The 21740-nt window shown below is 33.4% G+C and overlaps 2 protein-coding genes across 2 annotated transcripts; both read right to left on the bottom strand.

The window, feature by feature from the left end:
• Positions 1-3217: 3217 nt before the first annotated feature.
• LOC133315177 (uncharacterized) lies at positions 3218-9727 on the bottom strand. The gene is made up of 8 exons (XM_061516750.1): positions 9422-9727; positions 9189-9283; positions 7646-7749; positions 5129-5229; positions 4959-5062; positions 4378-4815; positions 3976-4107; positions 3218-3356 (listed from the first exon to the last, which is right to left on the bottom strand). Exons 1-8 carry the CDS (start codon positions 9662-9664, stop codon positions 3218-3220), a joined length of 1356 nt encoding a protein of 451 aa, XP_061372734.1. The 5' UTR covers positions 9665-9727.
• Positions 9728-10428: 701 nt separating this feature from the next.
• Positions 10429-14190, bottom strand: LOC133315176 (uncharacterized). Its single transcript, XM_061516749.1, has 8 exons — positions 13551-14190; positions 13319-13413; positions 13114-13217; positions 12890-12990; positions 12686-12789; positions 11818-12255; positions 11577-11708; positions 10429-10945 (listed from the first exon to the last, which is right to left on the bottom strand). The coding sequence occupies exons 1-8, from the start codon at positions 13806-13808 to the stop codon at positions 10786-10788; spliced, it is 1392 nt and encodes a 463-aa protein (XP_061372733.1). The 5' UTR covers positions 13809-14190; the 3' UTR covers positions 10429-10785.
• Between the last annotated feature and the right edge of the window lie 7550 nt (positions 14191-21740).

Raw genomic sequence — 21740 nt, 5'->3', positions numbered from 1 at the left:
TTTGACAAAAAAAAAATTCGTCGAAATTTTTAGCTAAACACATTTTCAACGAAAATTTTCGACTAAATATTTTCGTCAAGTTTTTTGATAAAAAAATATTTTCATCAAAAGTTTAACGGAACACATTTCTGTCAAAAATTTTTGTAATAATTTTTGAAAAAAAATATTTCGATAAAGAAATTTTGACGAAAAAATATTCTGTCAAAATTCTTTAGAGAATCTAAATTTCGTCGAGAGTTCCGAATGAAACATTTCCTTCAAAACAATTTCCGTCGAAATTTTTGTAAGATCACATTCCTATCAAAATTTTGAACGAAAAACATTCCGTTAAAATTTTTGACAAAATTCTTTTTTCGTTTAAAACATTTGATGGAGGAAATCATTTTCGTTAAAACTTTTGACGGAAACTAAATTTCGATAGAAAATTTATTTTTGTAAAAAATTTCATTAGACAAAAAATTCCGTCGCTTTTCGACAAAAAGTATTCCGACAAAAAAATAATTTTGTGATGAAATTTTTATCGTTTGCAACGTAGAAATTTCGACGAAATTTTGTGAAGAAACCAAGTCAAAAACGGGTCAGGTCGGATTTGACCCACTTCAGAAACCAAATCAGACACACGTCAAAAACCAAGTCAAGTCAGATCCGACCCAGTTCTGAACTAGTTCAAAAAAATCCAAATCAAGTCAGACCTGACTTGGATAAAATTAAAACGGGTCTGGTCAAAATATCTGACTTATAAAAATCAAGTTGGGTCGAGTCGGCACAAAAACCTAACCTGACCTGACCCATGCACATCCCCAATCAAGTCAATGACATAAAAGGTCAAATACAGTTACCTAGAAAAAACATTGAACAATACACTTAAATCGGAGATAGGTTTGATTCAATGCAGATCGCCATATTCAAAAGGAATATAAATGTCAAATACATTAAATATAAAATGTAAAACAGGAAAATAACACAATGTGATCAAATGCAAAAATCTCAACTAAAATGGTCCAAGCCATTTTAGTGCGCAAAGATCCCCCAAAGCCATCATATCCAGTTATCCACAAAGTGCGCACAATTACATGTGACAAATATATATAGTTCATATAGTCTCTTTAAGAAAACAACAAATATTAGCAAAATCTTTTCAATGTTACAAGAGAGCGATAACTATAAACTTCCACTAAGCCAAACACATATATTCTACGGTAATATTCGCCCGTGTGAGCTTAAACTCATCAAACAGTGTGTCAACAAGAAATAATTCATCTTGAAAATATAAAAACAAACATGGTGTCCCCGGTTTGGCTTGTAACTAATTTGTTTGTGTTTTGAGAAACAATTCTGGTTCGGAACACGTGACTTGTGTTTGCACAAGGAGAACAAAACAAGTATACGTAATGCTTTGACTCTTTGCCAAGTGAATCTCATGTGCTAATTATCATGATGCATATGCTGCTGACGGTAACGCATGTGCAGTTAATGATTTCATGATTTTTCTCTCTTTTTCTTCTCATTTTAATATTTTAAATGTCGATTAAAACAATTCTACACAAATTCTCATTTAATTGCCTTAATTACTTAGACAGATGCAAATATTTTTTGTCAATCAACTTAAGTGACTATAAACATTGTTTATAATAGTTTTTTTTTGTTTGAGTTTCCGCGAGGAATTCCTCAGCTGACACATACTTAATAAACTCAGTTATTTATCAACTATACCGCGCTTTGTTATTTTTTTATAAGGGAATAATATTAATCTTCTTCATCTCTCATCTTTTGTTACCTTTATTTTTTTTTACAGCATCTAATTTTAAGAAATTAATTTTCTTTTTAATATTCATTTAAGAGACAAAAGAACAGTTTTAAATGATTAAAAATATCAGACATTATTAATGGCCGAGATTTGTGGTGTAAGACTAATGATAAAAAAAAACTTAAAAATTAATAATCTAATGATGCGTTCTCACCAAAACTTAAAAAAAAGGATTTCAACATTATTACATATAAAAAAAATCAAGAGTCTTGAATGGCCAAATTTATAGTGCAAGATATAATGGTCAAAAACAAATTGTTGATACTTGATACCACCAAAACCAAATAAATGTGTGATGCATAGGTAAAATAATGTATTATATTATTATTATTATTATTATTATTATTATTATTATTATTATTATTATTATTATTATTCGTGTATTTGATAGTTATATTTTAGAAAAAATAAATTAGAATTTGAAAAAATTATAACAAATAACCACAAAGAGTATAATCAATAAAAAAGACGTTATATTTAAAATTAAAAAGGAATATATGCATAGTTAAATTAAAAAGTTTAAGTTTTTTTAAATAATAAAAAATGTTTTTTTTAAAAAAATTAAGTCACTCTCTCTAATAAAATTATTCAAATTTAATAGATAATGACAAATAAATAAACAGTCTAATATTTCTTCTATATAAGAAAATAACATTATCTTCTGCAATTCAAGTTGGGCCTCCAACAAGAAGCGATGAAAATTATAAACTTAATCTTGCTCCAATTAATGCAGAAACAGCTAATAATCTTATGCAAAAACTAAGTTTAACTATAAATTTGTACAATAGTAAAATTATTATTAGTGTGGTATTTTTAGGTTTTTGTAGAGAATCATTTCAATCCAAGAGCTCGATTAATATTCTCTCAGGTAAGAGCCTTTTGAATTTGAAAAGTGAATATGGACATGCCTATTTTTTTGTTCTAGCTGTCTTAATTCCACTAGAAGCTTAAGTTTCTCTCTGATACACTACATTATGCAAAAACCCTTAGCTTAAGTTTCTCTCTAATACACCGTATTATGCAAAAGTCTTTTAGGCTTGAAGCGTGGATATTTATTTTTTGTTCTAGCTATTTTAATTCCACTAGAAGTGTAAGTTTCTTTTTAACACAGTGTCTAATGCAAGAGGCCTCTAGACTTGAAGCATAGATATTGCATTGTAAGAATTGAACTCGTGACCCCATGATCACCTTGGTTCTTATACCATAATAGCTACCAATTCAACTCAACACTTTAAACTTATAAACAAAGGACCTTCAATAATTTTATATTATATCTCTCTAACAGTTTTTAGCTTGGCAAGCTATTATTATTTAATAAGGGATAATTGTGTTACACTATTGTGGTTGTGACGAGGACCTATCCACTAAGGCCTCTGATAGTAATATAAGCTAAGCTAGTGATGGAGTTCATTAGGCACTGTCTTTCTTGGTAGATACATGCTTCCTGCAGCGTTCGAAAATAGTGTCATGTATTAAGTCAAACGGCCCTCCTGCTTTCCCCGGATTCATAAAGAATGGTATGTGATCACCCTCTATAATCTTGCAGTACCTGTCTCATCAAATACCATAATTAGATTAGTGCACAAAATTTCTCAGCACAAAATTACACTGGTATATCAAAAAATTTCCATCATAATATTTCTAAAACAAGTCATACAGTATACATATTTGACTTTTCACCAGGCTAAATGACATCACTCATCAGGGAATGTGCAACATGAACTCTTCTGACTTCTTTAGAAATAAAAGGGAATCGTCCATAAATACACACACACACACACACAAAATGCCCATATTAATGCAAGGTAAGTATAGCAATTAAGCATTTTCGAATACCAGGATACAAAGTGAGATGGTCAATTATATGATCTAATTCAGTATACATCTTTTTTTAATTAATTTCTTAACTTAGTCTAATCAATTAGATGACACTGCATCATAATTATCTCCAATAACCAATTCAGTGTGTCCAAGATTACTCTACGATTAAAGTTAAATTAAATGGTAGATAGAAGCTGATAATTGGTTGATCAACTTAAATGGTTTCTAGGCCATACAATGCCACGCAAAAGTAAACAATGCAAAGTGAAGCTCTAAACCCAGAGGGTTGACACTTGACACTATTAATATATTAGGCCAAAATAATATGGAGGTAGTGTGTTAAAGACCAGATGCCAGGTTGTAAGAGTTCGCAGTCCGAGTCCTGTGCGACCACGCGGCTAGGGTGTTCGATTGGGAAGCGAGGATGTGTCATAGATATTGTGTTTAGTGCTCCATCGTTGTCCTGCCAATCCTCATCCCTGCACTCCAAATTATATGATACTTGATTATTCAAGCTTAATCCAAGTTAACATTAAGCACTAACCGAAGGAAAATGAAAATGTTGCTTTTAATGAAAAAAAGATAGAAAAAGTGGAAATTGTCACATTTTGGACAATAATGCTAGAAGATTTAGCAAAGACTTAATAGTTATAAGACCTACCAATAAGAGGTATAATTGTATGGACACATTTTGATCCAGCCAACATTCGCAGGTGAAAATAATATCTAATGCAAACATAGAAACAAACCTGTAGCCTTTATAAGGGGGAGAAGCATCTGGAGGATGACGCCATTGGCTCATTTGCAAAACTCTTAAGAAAAGCACGGGGTGAATTCGAAGCATGAATGAATGAAATGTGATACCAAGGATCTTCCAAGTACGCCTGGTAGCATAGCTGAAGTAGTAAGTGTTTGGAAATGTATGTAGATGGTGGTTGAGTCTTATAGACCCTTGAATTGTAAGATCAGGGAGGATCCAATCCCCTGAAGCAAATGGGCCTGCATTCCCTAGGAGGCAATTAACAAGACCCCTTATGCCCATCTTTTTCCATGACATGTTAAAGTGATCTAACCCAAAATTGTAATAGTTCTTCAGCCAGGAAATGTCAAACCAATCATAAATTATCACCCCAATTCGGCAAAGCTGTAACAGGCAAATACGTTTCAATTTTCTCCCATCTTCTGGCCTGAATCAAGCTCACACTTTATTTAATATGGATAACTTACTGGTAATTTGCAAAATAGATGAGCAATGAAAATTTTGGACTACATGATCATGTTGTCAATAACTAGTTCTGTGAAGTTTAAGCATAAGTTAATAAGAACTCACCGCATGCCATCTAAGTAGGTTCTTGTAGTCCCATTAAATGCTCCTGATAGAGATGTTATACTTAATATCCAGTTCTCTGAAGTGTTTTCATATCCCTTGAATGCCTGGAAACAAAATGAGTGTAAAATGATCTAATATTTTGCATTAGGAGATAAACGATTAGGACGAACCTTATCAGCAAGCATTTGTTGCAAGACACGAACAACCTGTGCTCCAACTGAGTATCCAACAAGGTGAACAGGGTGATCCTCGTCCCATTCAGGATAGTGACCTGCATTCCATTTTGCACAACAAAACAAACATACTTTCGAAAACGTCCCATCTCATGTGAATACATTTTCGTCACGGGACGTTTGGTTCAAGAAATTTCTTTTATCCGAAAATCATGATTTTCAATACGATAGGAAAATGAGTTTTTTGAGAATGTTACTAAAAAATTATTTGATAGGTTAAAATATTTCCGAAAATGTTAGGTTAATTTTCTTGATGCTATATTTGGTTGTATTTAATTTTTTTTTGACATGAAAATCCTATAATACCATCCCTGACTGATATTCTTAGATGGTATTTTCAAAAAGAAATTACACATGAAATAAAATCTCGAAAAAATCAAATTTTCAAAAAAAATTTAAAAATCTTGTCGCAAAGGATGCATTAGTATTTATCCAACCAAGGAATTCTAGGAAAAAAAATCCTCCTACTAAACGTGCCCTAAGGATTCGGTTAGAGTAGATATTCAATTAGAAAAATGTAGCGTCAGATATATTAACGTATTAAAATTACCATATTAATCCTGAAATATTGATCAAATTAGTTCCTGGTTAACTCCTAAATTAATTTAACTAAAGAAATGCATATTTCATGGACGTGGTAGTTTCATCTTTCTTCGATATAATAACCAACATTATATATGTTTTCCAACTACATAATAAGTATCACATGAAGGAAACATCACGACCCTATTTCGAAATACAAATCATAGGTAATGAAATTTATCCAACTAATGAAGTTTTATCCTATCCAAAATCTATCACTCTCACTGCATAATTGATCTATCCCATTTTAAATATAATTTCTCTTGGATTCAACAATATCTTTCAGGAATTAATTTAATTATTTATATCTTCCTTCATATATGTCTTCTTTTTAAAATAATTTTAAAAAGGGAAAAGTTCAAAAAAAATCATATGGTTTCCCTTTGAATTCCTTAGCCCCTATATATTTTTTTAATCACTTACACCCCTGTAATTTTTTGATTCAAATCCTTATTTAACACTATTAAAAATTTGATAAATTTGTCTATTCTACCCCTTTATAGCATCTTGCTTCTCAGCTTTGGAAGGGTTTCTAACAATACAATCAAATTTTCTTTCATTATCCAATTTCAAAAAAAATTGTGAAGTGACACATGACTCATTGACTGGTGATAGGAATATAATAATCAATTCTAATGAGTTTTTAACCAAAGTAATTTTTATTAAAAAAACTAAATATTTAAGAATCCATTGTTACATTTTCTCCTATGAGGAAATAGAAGCAGTGTTATTTAACTAACCAGAATTTTAACAGCAAGTAACAAATCCAAACACACCAAGCAATAATCCAAAACCAAAACAATAAGTATAATTCATATTTTATGCACAATCTATCGGAATCATATCAACAAATTAGGAACTTGAATGTGCAGCTAAATAGTCCCCAAATTACTTTAAGAATGAATTATGAATTTGTTAAGCATGGAATCGTTGAAATAACGTAACATCAGAATCCAGCTTTTCTTCAAAATAAAATAAAATAAATAAATAATGGTACGTGTATATTTAATTATTTAAAATTAGGAAAAGCAGAAGAACGAAATAGAAGAGAGGATAAAGGAAGGCTTTAGCATTTGGTTCTTTTTGTAAATTTTATTTGTAATAAAAATTATTTTGGCTAAAATCTCATTGCAACTGTTTTTTATATTCATATCACCAGTTATGGGTCACTTCATAATTTTATTTTATTTTTGAAATTGGTTAATGAAGGAAAATTTGATAATTTTGTTAGAAACTCTTCCAAAGCTTGAGAAAAAAGATGATATAAAGGGTAGAATAGACTCATTCATCAAATTTTTAAGGGTATTAAATAAGGATTTGGATTGGGGGAAAAAATCATAGGGGTACAAGTGATTAAAAATGGCATATGGGACTAAATGATTCAAAGAAAAATCATAGGAATTTTTTTGATCTTTTCCTTTTTTAAAAAATAATTTTCTTATATGCTGACGTGTCTTTTGATAAAAAAATTAATCAGGAATTGAACCTTTTGGTTCGATATTTTTTTCCTTTTAAAGGAAAAAATCTGTTTTTTTTTTATAATATAAAAAGCTGTTCAAATAATTGAAAAAATAATAATTTTGAAAAATTTACAGCTAAAAGAAAGATGGAAAAAGTATATAATATGACATTATATAATTTTATGTAATATTATTGAAAAGATGTCGTTTCGGGATTGAAAAATTAAAAAAATAAAAATGATAAAAATTATTATAATCCTGAAATAAATTAAAATTACAATTATAAATACATCATAATTTCTGTACCAAAATAACGTCATTTTAATAAATATTAGATAAAATTATATAAATTAATTTTAGAAGAAAAACAACCCAAAGAAAAATGACAGAGCATGGAGATCTTAATTCGAACCTCGTTTATAGATTGGTCCAAACTGCGAGTGTCCACAAGCCTTACTGTGGTCTTCACCGTAATCGATTTGGCCACCTTTTAAATAATAGAACAATTCGCGAGCTCTGAGACAAAACTCTATTTCAGAAATTTTGCAAAGGACAAAATCACAACCAAATAAAAGGAAAAGCTATGAATAAATAAAAGGAAAAGCTATGAATAAATAAAAAAATCTATGAATTTTCTCAAAGTCACTTACATTCTTCTCAAAACTTTGAATCAGTTACATTCTTAATTTAAAGTTTTTTTAGTACTTATTCCCCTAAATTAGGGAGATAAGTGATAGAAAAAGTTTAAGTTAAAAATATAAATGATAAAAAAATTTAAATAAAAATATAAATAATTCAAAAAATTTAAAAGGAGTAAGTAATTTTTGAGGAAACTTAGTTTTCCCAAATAAAAAAGCAAGATTGTACGCTGAAGCATTGGCACGACTTGAAAAATTTTGAGTGATGAACTTACAAAAAAAATTTTGGGTTATAAATTTAAAATAGTATGAACTTGGTAAATAAAAGTAACTCTTTTACCTTAATGATTTATTCTCTATTAAGAAATAAAACTGAAGATTAAAGGAAAAATATGGATTTATGTATTTTTTTCCTCAAAAATATTAGATTAATTTTAACATCTCATAGAACAATGTAAATTCTTAAACTTCATAAATTTGATTGAGGGTACATTTAAATAAGTTTTTTTTTTAAGAAAAGATTTTATAATAAGACTTATTTAAAAATATTGAAAATTTATCATTTTTAACTTCTGAAAAAATATTATAAATTTTTAAATATATTTTTTAATTAATTTTTTTTAAAAGTACAAAATAATAAACTCTAAATATATTTTTATTAAATAGTTTCGTTTTAAACAAAAATGACGCTCGAAACTCATTTTTAATTTTTCCTTTCAAATTTTCAGAAACTTTCAAGATAAAACAAGGTTTACGGCTATTTATTAAGAGAAGCAGACAAGCAGTCATGTGCTTTTAAAGAATAGTTATTTCATCGTTTTATTTTCTTCATTCAAAAATGACCAAGAAAAGACTTTGGATTGTACAAAAGTATTTTAATATGAAATTGATTTATTTAAAGTTAAGAAATGGCACAGATCTTTAAGGCCTTCGGAAAATGGTAATAATTAGAAATAATTGATAATTTAAAATTAAGCATAATCTCATGTAACAATTAGTAGAAGAACTTTCGTATACATTGTAACAGATTTAACAAATAGATAAATAAATTACAAAGGGATGTGCATGAAGAACAGAAATGACAGGTTAAATCAAGATAATTAAAAAAAAATGACATGTGACAATGTAATGAAAAAATTAATATAAATTATAGATAAATATATTATAGAAATGAAATAAACAGATAAATAGATATATTATGGTATTTTGATAGGACTAGTTATATAATGATCAAAATCAATATCAACATTACATTTATCTCAAATTAATTGGGTTGGCCTTTATTATGTTCTGGCACTGTGTAGATCAATATCTCACCTATCGTAGACACTTGTTAAAGATCCCAAATCAGGGACGATAACCCTTTGATCTTTCTGCTCTGCCCCAGCAACGTGTGATAAAGCACTCAATCTCTGAGAAACAATTATGGCAAGGAAAGATGAAAGAAGCAAAGGGGACAAAAAGGTGGATTCATTAGAATGAAGGGGAGAAGAAGAAAAAAAAAGTGAAATTTAAGTCCTAAAAAAGGGAAAGGAAAACACTGGGCTCACCCCTTTGGCAAATGGACCAAACCCAAAAAAGCCATGAACCAACACAATAGGAGGCAAATCATCAGGATGGGCTTCTCTGTCTCCTTTTGGCATTCCCTCTTTGACCTCAGCGTTTTCATTGAGAGTCTGTGAGATATCTCCAGCAACACCTGAGCTAAATATGTAACACCCATAAAGCAAATGAACCAAGGACCTCACTACTAGCTCCTCCAACTGCTGATAAGTAATCCATAGTCTGATCATTTTTGCACGAACAACACCCCCCCAAGATGGAAAACAACCAACAATTCCAAAAGCAACAGCCTTCTTTTATCCTCAAGAAACCCCAAAATAAGGCTATTTGCAGCAGTTTAAAAGGCTCAATGTAAAAACTGTGTCAACACTTGAAGCATACAAATACAACCCCCCCACCTTTCCCTTTTACGCCAAAATTTCCTCTATGCTTAAACCATATAATATATACTTATACAAGTAAGGTGTGGTAAATGTGAACCTTCAGAATGCCTGATACGCCTCCTCCTATACTTTCTTAGTTTGTTTCGGACTTTGAAAATGGTCCATTCCCACATTTTCTTCGTTTCCTAACCGATGGACCAATCATAGAAGCTTACCTTTCGTCCATTCTTTATTCGTTCATGGAGCTGAGCAAATCAGAACAATAATTAACAATTACAAATTACAATTAAAAAATAATCATCTAAAAATAATTCCAGCTAGCTTGCGTTTGCTCTGACACTTGTCATTGCACCAATAAAATGGCTGGATAGTATAATTTGTAACCCCAAAAAATAAAGTCATCTGTTCATCATCAAGTAAACAAAGTTTAGTCGTTGTTCTTATATATTTATGTGTGGCAAGCTTAAACCGCATAATTAATTGAAAGAGTAGACTTCAGGGTGTACTACACAAAAGCCTTTCTTTATTTTTCTTTTCTTTTACAGTAATATTATGATTGTATTAGTCTAAAAACGTGTTTGGTTTAGGAATACATGTATTTCAAGAAATAAATGGCAAAGCTAGGTTTCAAGTTGGGCAGACTCGAGAGTGACACCAGGGGCAAGGATTCATCTTTCCATAAAAGCCCAAACTCAGCGGAACAGGTGGAGCCTAAACATTTCCTGATATTAATATTGAGATAATTGTGTACACTGTTGTGATTGTGACAACCTATTGACTAAGGCCTCAAATATCTCTCACAATCCTACAAATTACATAAATGGGAGGGTATAAAAATGAGGGAAAACTTAGAGAAGATAAAATTTACATTTACAAAGGTGAAGTGAAGGGGCATCTAATGGAAATGAATGGCCTATTTCTTTTCATATTTTTCTTTTAATTGAATAAGGGAGAGAAAATATGTTGAGCTAGTGATGGATTTCATTAGGCATTGTTGGAAGCTTCTTCCTAAAGACGTGTTTCCTGCATCGTTGAAAAATACTGTCATAGATTAAATCAAACTGCACTCCTGCCCTCTCCCGATTAACAATGAATAGTATATGATCACCCTCCACAAACTTGTAGTACCTATTTCATCAAACACCATAACTTGGTCAGTGCACAGAATAATTTCTCAGAACAAAAAATACACAGGTAAAAAAAAAAAAAATTAAAAAAAAAAAGGTCTGAATTTCAAAACAAGTAATACATACTTGACTTTACACCAGACTAAATGACATTACTCAAAAGGCAATTTGCAACCAGAATACCATGTCTGGTATCCTTCGTTAGTATTTTGGGTGCACTCAGTCCGAAAATTTTACCGGAAAGAATGCTCCCCTAGCTTTTCTGACTATACTAATGGAAGGAAATCATCCATGCAAATGCATAAAACAAAAATGCCCAAATTAATGGAGGATTGAGTATAGAAATTAAGACTTTCCATATCAGAAAAGAAATTATAACTTCAATGCAACTTATAAAATGTGGGCACTGCATTATAATGATCTCCTACGGCAACCGATTCAATTTGTCCAAAAGCAAGTTTAACTGGCAGTTATAGAAACTAATAATTGGTTGATCTAACTTAAATAGTTCGCAGACCTTATAATTCCAGATATAAGCAAATAATGCAAAGTCAAGCTCTAAGACTATAGGTTTGATTCTATCAATATATTACACAATTGAGCCAAAAGAATAAGGTGGTAGTTTTACAAACCAGATGCCAGGTTCTAAGGGTGTGCAGTCAGAATCCTTTTCAACCAAGCGGCTGGGGTGTTCAATCGGGAGGCGAGGATAAGTCATGGATATTGTGTTTAGTGCTCCATCATTGTCTAGCCAGTCCTCATCCCTGCACAGGCAATTACATAAAACTTGAATGATCAAGCTTAATCCCAGTTATATAATTGAGCCCTGCCAAAGGAAGGTGGAAATAATATCTATTGCATTTAAGAACCCACCTATATCCTTTATAAGGGGGAGAAACATCTGGAGGATGACGCCACTGGCTCATCTGCAAAACTCTTATGAAAAGCAACGGGTGAATCCCAAGTATGCTTGAAGGAACTGTAAGACCCATGATCTTCTTTGTTTGTTTGGTAGCGTAGCTGAAGTAGTATGTGTTTGGAAATGTATGTAGATGGTAGTTGATTCTTATAGACCCTTGAATTGTAAGATCAGGGAGGATCCAATCTTCTGAAGCAAATGGACCTGCATTCCCCAAGAGGCAGTCAACAAGACCCCATATGCCCACCTTTTTCCACGACATGTTAAAGTGATCAAATCCAAAATTATAGTAGTTCTTCAGCCAGGGAATGTCAAACCAATCATATATTATCACCCCAATTCGGCAAAGCTGTAGCAGGCAAATAGTTTTCAATGTTCTCCCATCCTCTGGCCTGAAACAAGTTCAAATTGCATAGTCTAGCTTAGCACTCACAGTTTGCTAAGTAAATCAACATCACCTTTATCCTAAACTAATTGAACCCAAACAAGTTAACTCTGGCAGTTAACAATATATTGATTAATATGAATAACGGGGAATTTTGGCCATAATTATCATCATGTTTGTTGAAAAGCTCATAAAATTCAGTTGAAGCAAGAAATAATGTAATCTGCTGAATCAAGCATCATAGCCAAATAGACTTCTAAATTTATCATCCTTGTTATTTATCTCTTTTTCATTTCATTTTTATGTAGGAACTGTTACATGCTCTCTCAAACACCCCTTTTTAAGCCAATAAGAATAAATTAAGGCAGCTAACTAAAGTCAATAACTATAAACTAGTTCTTAGTTTGAGCATATTTAAAAGTTTAATAAGAACTCACTGCATGCCATCTAAGTAGGTTCTTGTAGTCCCATTAAATGCTCCTGATAAGGCGGTGATGCTTAATACCCAGTTCTCTGAAGTGTTTTCATACCCCTTGAATGCCTGAAGACAATACAAATATTAAATTATCCAAAATTTGAAAACCAAAATAAACAAACAAGTTCCTTTATAAGGTGAAAATACAAAAACCATTAGGACCAACCTTATCAGCAAGCATTTGTTGCAAGACACGAACAACCTGTGCTCCAGCTGAGTGCCCAACAAAATGAATAGGGTGATCCTCGTCCCACTCTGGGTAGTGCCCTGCATCCCAATCACATACCACGAAAGACATTTTCATGAAAAAATAGAAAACCACAAAGGGAAAGTGGGAGGTAAAATACAAAACTAAAAACAACAATAATCATAACATGATGATCTCCTAACCTTGTTCATAGGTTCGTCCAAACTGCGAGTGTCCGCAAGCTTTGCTGTGCTCTTCACCGTAATCAACTTGGCCACCTTTTAAATAATAGAACAGTTCTCGAGCCCTGAGACAAAAAAAAAAGAAAAACTTCTCATAATTGTTGAAAAAAGCACACACACATCGAATTAAGAAAAAAAAAAATGCTTTTACGCCTGAAGAACTCACCTATCATAGATACTGGTTAAAGACCCCAAATCAGGGACAAGAACCCTTTCATCTTTCTTCTCTGCCCCAGCAAAGTATGATAAACTACCCAATCTCTGAAAAAAAACGATCATTGCAAAGAATACATGTATCAAAAACCCAGAAGAGAAATGAAATGACATTCATCAAAAAGCAGAACAAAGAATTGAAATTTAACACAGAAACAACAAAAGGAAAACACTTGGGATTTTACCCCTTTGCCAAATCCAAAAATCCCATGAACCAACACAATAGGAGGCAGATCCTGGGCATTGGCTTCACTTTCTCCCTTGGTCATTTTTTTCTCTTTGACCTCGACATTCACGTTAGGCTTGTGAAAATATTCATTGAGAGCCTGTGACAGATCTCCGGCAACAGCTGAGCTAAATATGTAAAACCCATAAAGCAAATGAACCAACGAACTCACAAAAAGCTCCACCAATTGCAGATAAGTAATCCATAATCTGAACATCTTTTGCACAATCAACAACAACAACAACAAACTCCCCAAACACGAAAAAAAAGAAATTCGAACACGCAAGAGCCTTCTCTCAGCCTCAAAAAGAAAAACCACAAAAGAAGGCTCTTTGCAGCAGTTTAAAGGGTTAAAATCAAAAAAGGTTTCAACCCTTGAACACGAAACACTTTCACATAGAGCAAAAAAAAAAATTATAATTTCCTCTACGGTGAAAACATACAAAAAGGTATGGTAACGATGAACGAAAACTATAGAAAAGGCTTAAAGGTCTCTTCTTATATTATTATATTCTCTTCTTTCTTTGCTTCAAACTTTGAACATGGTTTTCTTTCCCCCACATTTTATTCGTTTTCTACCTCACAGTTGCCAATGACCAATCACAGAGGCTTTACCATTTGTCCACTCTTTTCTTTTTTTGTCCTTGGGGCTGAGAAAACCAGAACATTTAATTAACAATTTTATTAAAATAATTAATTAATTAATTAATGTGTTAGAAAATTAAAAAGAAAAAAAAAAAGGTCTGGCATTGGATAGTGACACTTGTCTTTGCAGGTGACGTTGCACGCCAGTCCTTGTCATGTAGGCACAACTAAATTTAACAAAAAATCTATATCTAAAAAATTACTAAATTTTCGGTATTGAATTTGGCCAAAAAAAAAAATAGAAAATAGAAAATTATAAAAATAGAAAAAGTTGGCGAATTTTTTACTTTTCAGTTATAGTGTTAGTGATTCTAGACGCTTCTTTGCAGGTACTGCGTGCTGTAATAGAGCTGGAAGGTTCACCAGCTTCCCAGCCAACCCCAACTGTGTTCGCCTTATCCATTTAATCTTTCTGACATTTTATTGGAATTCAATATTTTACCCCTAAATTAAAAAAAAAACTCGAATCAAATGCAAACGCTTATAACGCGCTTTGGTGAATGTGGATGACACACATTCAGATCATGCAGGAGAATAACGCGGAGATTTAAAAGGGATCATCGACCTCAAGGGATGAGATGGGATTTGAATTGATGGATAACTTTAGATCTTATCCAAAATAGATTAACCTTCGTTTAGACCCATAAATATGTTCCAATCTTAACCATTTTTTTTGTCTTTATTCTATTAACAAGTACAATAAAAAAGCAGTTGATAATAAATAAATTAAAAAATAACTTCACAATTGCACATGGAGTCACATTTATCAAATCAAAATTAACACATTATTGTGTATTAGTAGCACGAGATTTTTGTGGGTTTTTAAGGATTTTTACGCTCTTTCTTATCTGAAACTAATTTTTAAATTTAGATTTTTTTTCTCACTAATACTTTTTTTTAAAATTTTGTTTCTTTAGTTGAGCTACTCTTTATGAATAGTATTTGATAGTTTTTTTTTTTTTTTGGTATCCTAGTATTTGATAGTTTAACTACTATCAATATAAACAAAAATGTAAATATTGAACCAAGCATAATAATTTTGATATCACTAAAGAGAACATGAATCTTAGACAGATCAACAAATAATTAGAGCGTAGCTTGCACGGCTTCAATACAGATGCTAGGTCGATCATTCTGTGCGTCTCCAAAAAGGCATGTGTGATGATTGATTGGCACATGCATATTCGGTGTTACTTTTATTAAGTACAATAATAAACATTACTTTTTTGGAAGAAAACAAAATACGTGGAATTTGAAGCCGTGGGATCTACACAGTCTATCTGTCTTGAGATGAATTATTTGGTGATTCTTTTTAGTCATTTGTCCCATTGAATGCACGCCCTTGCAAAAAAAAAAAAAAAAAACCCTCCATTTGTACACAAAAAAAATAAATAAATAAAAAGGCCATCCTCCTATTCAGATTCTGGAACTTTCAAAGGATTTGACCTACTTTGCTGCATAAACAAAGTTGTTTAGCATCTTAAACACCGGAGATATACTGTTGGCTTAACTCTATATGTCGGATTTGGCTCTTATTTTAATCGCTAGCATAGTGTTGCACGCGTTGACGTTGAAATTCAGCGCATCTAAAATCTTCAAGTTCTAGGTCACCAATTTTGAAGAATCATTAGATATATTGGTGGTCCTCAATAACTCAATTCGACAAGACTACTCCAGCTTAAAAAAGTATAACAAGTCCTCTTTTTCTCCTCTTTCTAGTGCGTGAATTGAGTCTTTACAAATCATGAAAATTTATTTAGTCTACCTTCCTTGTTACATTTAATGTGTCTCCGTCTTAATATCTATCATAGTTATGTACTGTAAAGAGTCAATTTAACCTAATTTTAAGCGGTTGGATGAAAAAAAATTTAATGATTTATATTATTCTCTAATAAATCTATTACGTAAGAGCTCTTTGAACTTGAAATATGAATATTAGATAGATTTATTTATTTTTACCTTATATTAATTTAATTTCTCAAGTGAGGATAGTGAGAATCAAACTAGTAATCTTATGATTACTGAAACTATGATATCATGTAAAGAACCAAATTAACTTAAAATCATAAAGTGTTGGGTAAGAGCATTTTTAATTGTTTATATTGTTCTTTATGTATAAATAAAAAAATAACAACACAAACTGCTTATTTATGCATTAAAGTTTTATAATTGTTTTTTTTTTTTTAAGTTTAAGGTGAAAAAAAAAATATATATATATATATATATATATATTGTTCTGGATACTACTCACTTGAGCCCACCAGATGGGCCCAATCGCTTAAAGTCCATATCTAGAACCTTCTAGAGGGCACTCATGGCAGGCCATAGAGGCTCACCACTGGGACATTCCCCATCCTGCACTGCTGCCCCACTGACAGGGAGCAGCTTGATGAGACAGCTCATGGGCTGACCAGCTCAAGCCCCAATGCAAGAGAGGATTCTCCTCTCTAAATACCCCTCTCACACATGGAGAGGGGATATCCTTCTTCCCCACTCCTCTGATATGTTGTCACTCACACACACTCCCCCCTTGATGCACATCATGGGAAGCTTCACTAGTGACTTGGTCTCTACCAAGACCACTATGGACACCCCCTGTATAAACATACTTCACCCTCCACGGGGCACATCTTGTGTACACTATCAGTACATTAATGCTGTCTGTGGGAAACGACAAATTTCAATTCCCATTTCTTTATTGGAAGTTCTAAGAACTCTCATTTTTTTCCTATTTTCACAACCCAGAACCGTGTCAAATCTGCAAACAGAGAAAGAAGACTAGAAAAGTAGAAAAGAACCTGAAGACTCCGGGTCTACAAAGAACGAAGAAAACGACATTCATATAAAGTCTCTCTTTCATAAGTATGGGAGAACACGAACGTATTCACTCCCCTTATTCGAAGTTCATATTCCTTTTTTGGCGTTAGCATACCCCCATCGGCGTTCACGTGTCTTGTTTGGCGTTCACACCAACCTGAACTCCATCTTGATGACCAAAATCAAGAATCACCACACAACAAGCACCAACAAGAAGAAATAGTCAAACCAAAATGCCAATTCCATCCTCTACCGATCAGAGTACACCTCATTTGGACATCAGCTCCAAACCCAGGTCTGGCAACCGCCCAGAGACCCCGCCCAAAAAAGACTCAAAGAAACTACCACCCACCACAAAGTCCTATCGCCCAAGATGTCAAATAGCGCCAACCGCTCAACTTATCAGAAAAGCGGTCCGCCCAACTACAGGAAGACCAGCATTCCAGCTCTCCCAACAGGAGACCAAGTTATCATCTCGCCCAACAGGGAGACCAGTATTTCATCACGCCCAACAGGGAGACTAGAATTTCATCACGTCCAATAGGGAGACCAGCATTTCATCACGCCCAACAGGAAGACCAGCATTCCAGCTCTCCCAACAGGAGACCAAGTTATCATCCCGCCCAACAGGAAGACCAGCATTCCAGCTCTCCCAACAGGGAGACCAGCTTTCCATCACGCCCAACATGGAGACCAGCATTTCATCACGCCCAACAGGGAGACCAGCATTTCATCACGCCCAACAGGAAGACCAGCATTCCAGCTCTCCCAACAAGAGACCAAGTTATCATCCCGCCCAACAAGAAGACCAGCATTTCAACACGCCCAACAGGGAGACCAGCATTCCATCACGCCCAACATGGAGACCAGCATTTCATTACGCCCTACAGGGAGGACAACATTTCATCACGCCCAACATGGAGGCCAACATTTCAGCTCTCCCAACATGGAGACTAAGCTCTCATCCCGCCCAATAGGGAGGCAAGCATTCCATCACGCCCAACAGAAGGATTTCAGCTCTCCCAACATGTAGACCAAGCTCTCATGCCAATCAACAACCTGAAATTTATCTAATCAACACTTGCATGCCAAGTGCCCAATGACATTCACATGGTCAGGTTTTATTTTCAACACCAGGCAACAACATCTCTTCACTAGCATATATATGTTTCTCTCCAACTGCATCATTATAAATTTCATATGATTATAAATTTCATATGAGTTGAAAGTCGGGATGGTTCTCATCTCCGATAATTAATTGTGAAGGCCGGGATGGTTCTCACCCCCAGTAATTAATTATGAAGGCCGGGACGATTCTCACCCCCTGCAAATAAAGTCCGAGATGTGATACCCCTCGGCAAACAAAGTCCGGGATGTGCTACCCCTCGGCAAAGAAAGTCTGGGATGTGATACGCCTCGGCAAACAAAGTCCAGGATGTGATACCCCTCGGCAAACAAAGTCCGGGATGTGCTACCCCTCGGCAAATAGAGTTCGGGATGTGATACCCCTCGGTAAACAGAGTCCGAGATGTGCTACCCCTCGACAAAAGTCCTATATGGCCAGCGCCTGGCCAACGTCCCACTAGGCACATTTTTATCGTCATTTATACACAACTATACTAGTTGTTGCAGGATTTAAATTGGAGCAACTGGACATCAAAGACCCAAGTCACTCGGCATTATTTATTATACATTCATATCGCCGAGTTTTATTGCTGAAGAACGGAGCATACACATTTATCATCTATGAAGACTCCCAGACTCTTGGAACACATTCTCTTCTCGAGAAAGCTTTCATCCGCTACATTATTTGTCATCAGCAAGTTTTATTTCCGAAGAACGGACTCTCTCTCTTGGAACAATTATCTTCTCCAGAAGATCTCATCTACAACATTATTTTATCAGACAGTCAAGACATCTTTATTTCAGTTATTAAACATGATCATGGAGCAACATATCTGAGCAACTAGACATCAAAGACCCAAGTCACTGGGCATTATTTATCATACATTCATATCACCGAGTTTTATTGCTGAAGAACGGAGCATATATATTTATCATCAGGATCTTCAAGCTTTCATCTACAATATTATTTGATTATTATCAGACGCTCAAGGCATATTTATTGCAGCTGTTTAAATCTACAGGATACTTGATTCAACATGGGCTCGCCAGCTTATTCTTACAATTAAATTATTACCACTTCAACAACATTTGAAGACCTTCCTCAATAACAAGACGCATCTTCGAAGACAACAAGTTCAGCACAATCGCAAGCCATAATAGAAGATTCTCTTGAAGTACTCAAGCATCGCCAATCAGACAATTCATACTCGACGACAACAAATAAACAACTCATGAAGGCCGACGTATTATCGATCGATTACACTATATCCTGCTTAGAACACTACACACTATAGGTATCCGGCCTTAGCTGCCATATATCTTGGCACCTTGACTCCTTCAAGCTACCCAGTTGGGGGGCTCCTGTTCTGGATACTACTCACTTAGGCCCACCAGATGGGCCCAATCGCTTAAAGCCCATATCTAGAACCTTCTAAAGGGCACCCATGGCAGGCCATAGAGACTCACCACTAGGACATTCCCCATCCTGCACTGCTGCCCCACTGACAGGGAGCAACTTGATGAGACAGCTCATGGGCTGACAAGCTCAAGCCCCCATGCAAGAGAGGACTCTCCTCTCTAAATACCCCTCTCACACATGGAGATGGGATCTTTTTCTTCCCCACTCCTCTGATATGTTGTCACTCACACACACTCCCCCTTGATGCACATCATGGGAAGCTTCACTAGTGACTTGGTCTCTACCAAGACCACTATAGACACCCCCTATATCAACATACTTCACCCTCCACGGGGCACATCTTGTGTACACTATCAGTACATATATATATATATATATATATATATATATATATATATTGGGTTTATAATCAGGATAAACCACTAATTCTAGCAAAGATTTATAGTAGAATTATAGATTACATTTAAAGGTGAAAATTTCTGATTCAAATATCAAAGTTGATCGTGTATGTTCATTGTAGATACTGTTTTTATGAGCAGATATTCAGTGATCCCCGATTTATGTGAGTCGGGTAGAGAGAAGAGAAAGGAGAGAGGAGAGAAAGAGGAAGAAGAAAAAGAGAGAAAGGGACCATACAATTATTTTTTCATTTTTATGGGTCTACAATAAGAGGAGATTGATTTATGATTGATCTCAAAGCGAGAGGTTCCATCATGATGATTGATTTATTATTTAAGTCTTAATTTGTGTTTATTATTTAATTTTTTTTTTAGTATTTCTACTAACTGGTTCATCATTTAGGACTAATCTGGCCAGGGGCTGAGAGCAACAAGGGTACTCCCTCTCCCAACAGATGCGCTTCCCGGGTGTAGAACTTGAGTCCTCCACCTTACGGGGACCAAGCATTCTTCCACTTGGCCAACACCTTGTTGGTAAATTATTTAAATTTTTATTTGTGCTTTTAAAATGAATTATGAGACATATATAATAATATTATGAATTATAAGTTGTATATTATCAACAATGTTAGGTGACAAATTCTTAGAGCAGTTTTTTTACTCTTTAAACAAAAATTAATTTAAACATATATTAAATATTTTTTTATTCAATAAAAATTATAATCATAAATATTTAAGGATTTTATAAGAGTTATGTTGTAGGAAAAATGATTGTGTAATGTTATAGAGATTCGTTTTGCATGCCGTAATTTTCTTTTTTCTTCAAAAAGTGTGGGGCCCACAAAATATTATGTGTGTAGAAAATTTTATTGTGTCATATTAAATGACAAATACAAACTTCAATATTAATGCAAATAATTCATGTAATATACTGTTAAATAATTAATGAATATAAAAATATAACATCATTAAAGGAGTCATTGTCCGAATCAATGTACCCGACGTGACCACGTAGAGGCGTGGACCACGCAAGGAGAAAAATATTAAAAAAAAAAAAAAAAAAAACAGGCGGAATAGGCAGAGAACAATTTCATGAGTCATCGCCGTATACAGTATACACTATGCACTCTAGAGTCTAGAATCTTCAATAAAACCCACGGCTTTATGCATTTTAATTTTTGTTTAAGTAATGTCTGGGTAGATTAAACGCAAATTAATTAATACTGTTGAGGTTTTCTCCTGTGACGTATCACCAAATTTGATTGTGCAATTTAGTGATTTTTATTTATTTTTTATATTTTTGAATTATGATCTTTCCCATTTTGTTTGATAAAATTATATTCTACGTACACATAAAAATATGTGGAAATCTTTTTTTTTTCTTCACATGATCTCATACACTTGTATAGAAGATAATTCCATCTCCTATAATATAAGAACCATCAAATCCTACATATATTTATATAAATCAGAATTGTTTATTTATTTTTAGAGTTTGATATTTGTTATTTAAATGACATAAGTTATGTCATTTTAAGAGAGAGATAGACACAGAAAAACAGAAATCATGGAAGAGAGAAAGTGAGTGATTTTTTTAATTTAAAATTTAAATTTTTCGTGTCTGTATCTCTCTTAAAATGACATAAATTTCTGTCATTTAAAATGACAAACACTTTTATCTTATTTTTAACTATCTTTCTGTTCATATAATTTTTGCCACCCTCAAAAGGATATAACTGTAAAA

The sequence above is a fragment of the Gastrolobium bilobum genome, unplaced genomic scaffold, assembly GCF_033153095.1.
Source record: "Gastrolobium bilobum isolate Gb01-03AN ecotype WA unplaced genomic scaffold, APGP_CSIRO_Gbil_v1 utg13952, whole genome shotgun sequence".
Taxonomy (NCBI): Eukaryota; Viridiplantae; Streptophyta; class Magnoliopsida; order Fabales; family Fabaceae; genus Gastrolobium; species Gastrolobium bilobum.
Note: the sequence above shows the minus strand (reverse complement) of the source record. Positions and strands in the feature narration are given on the sequence as shown.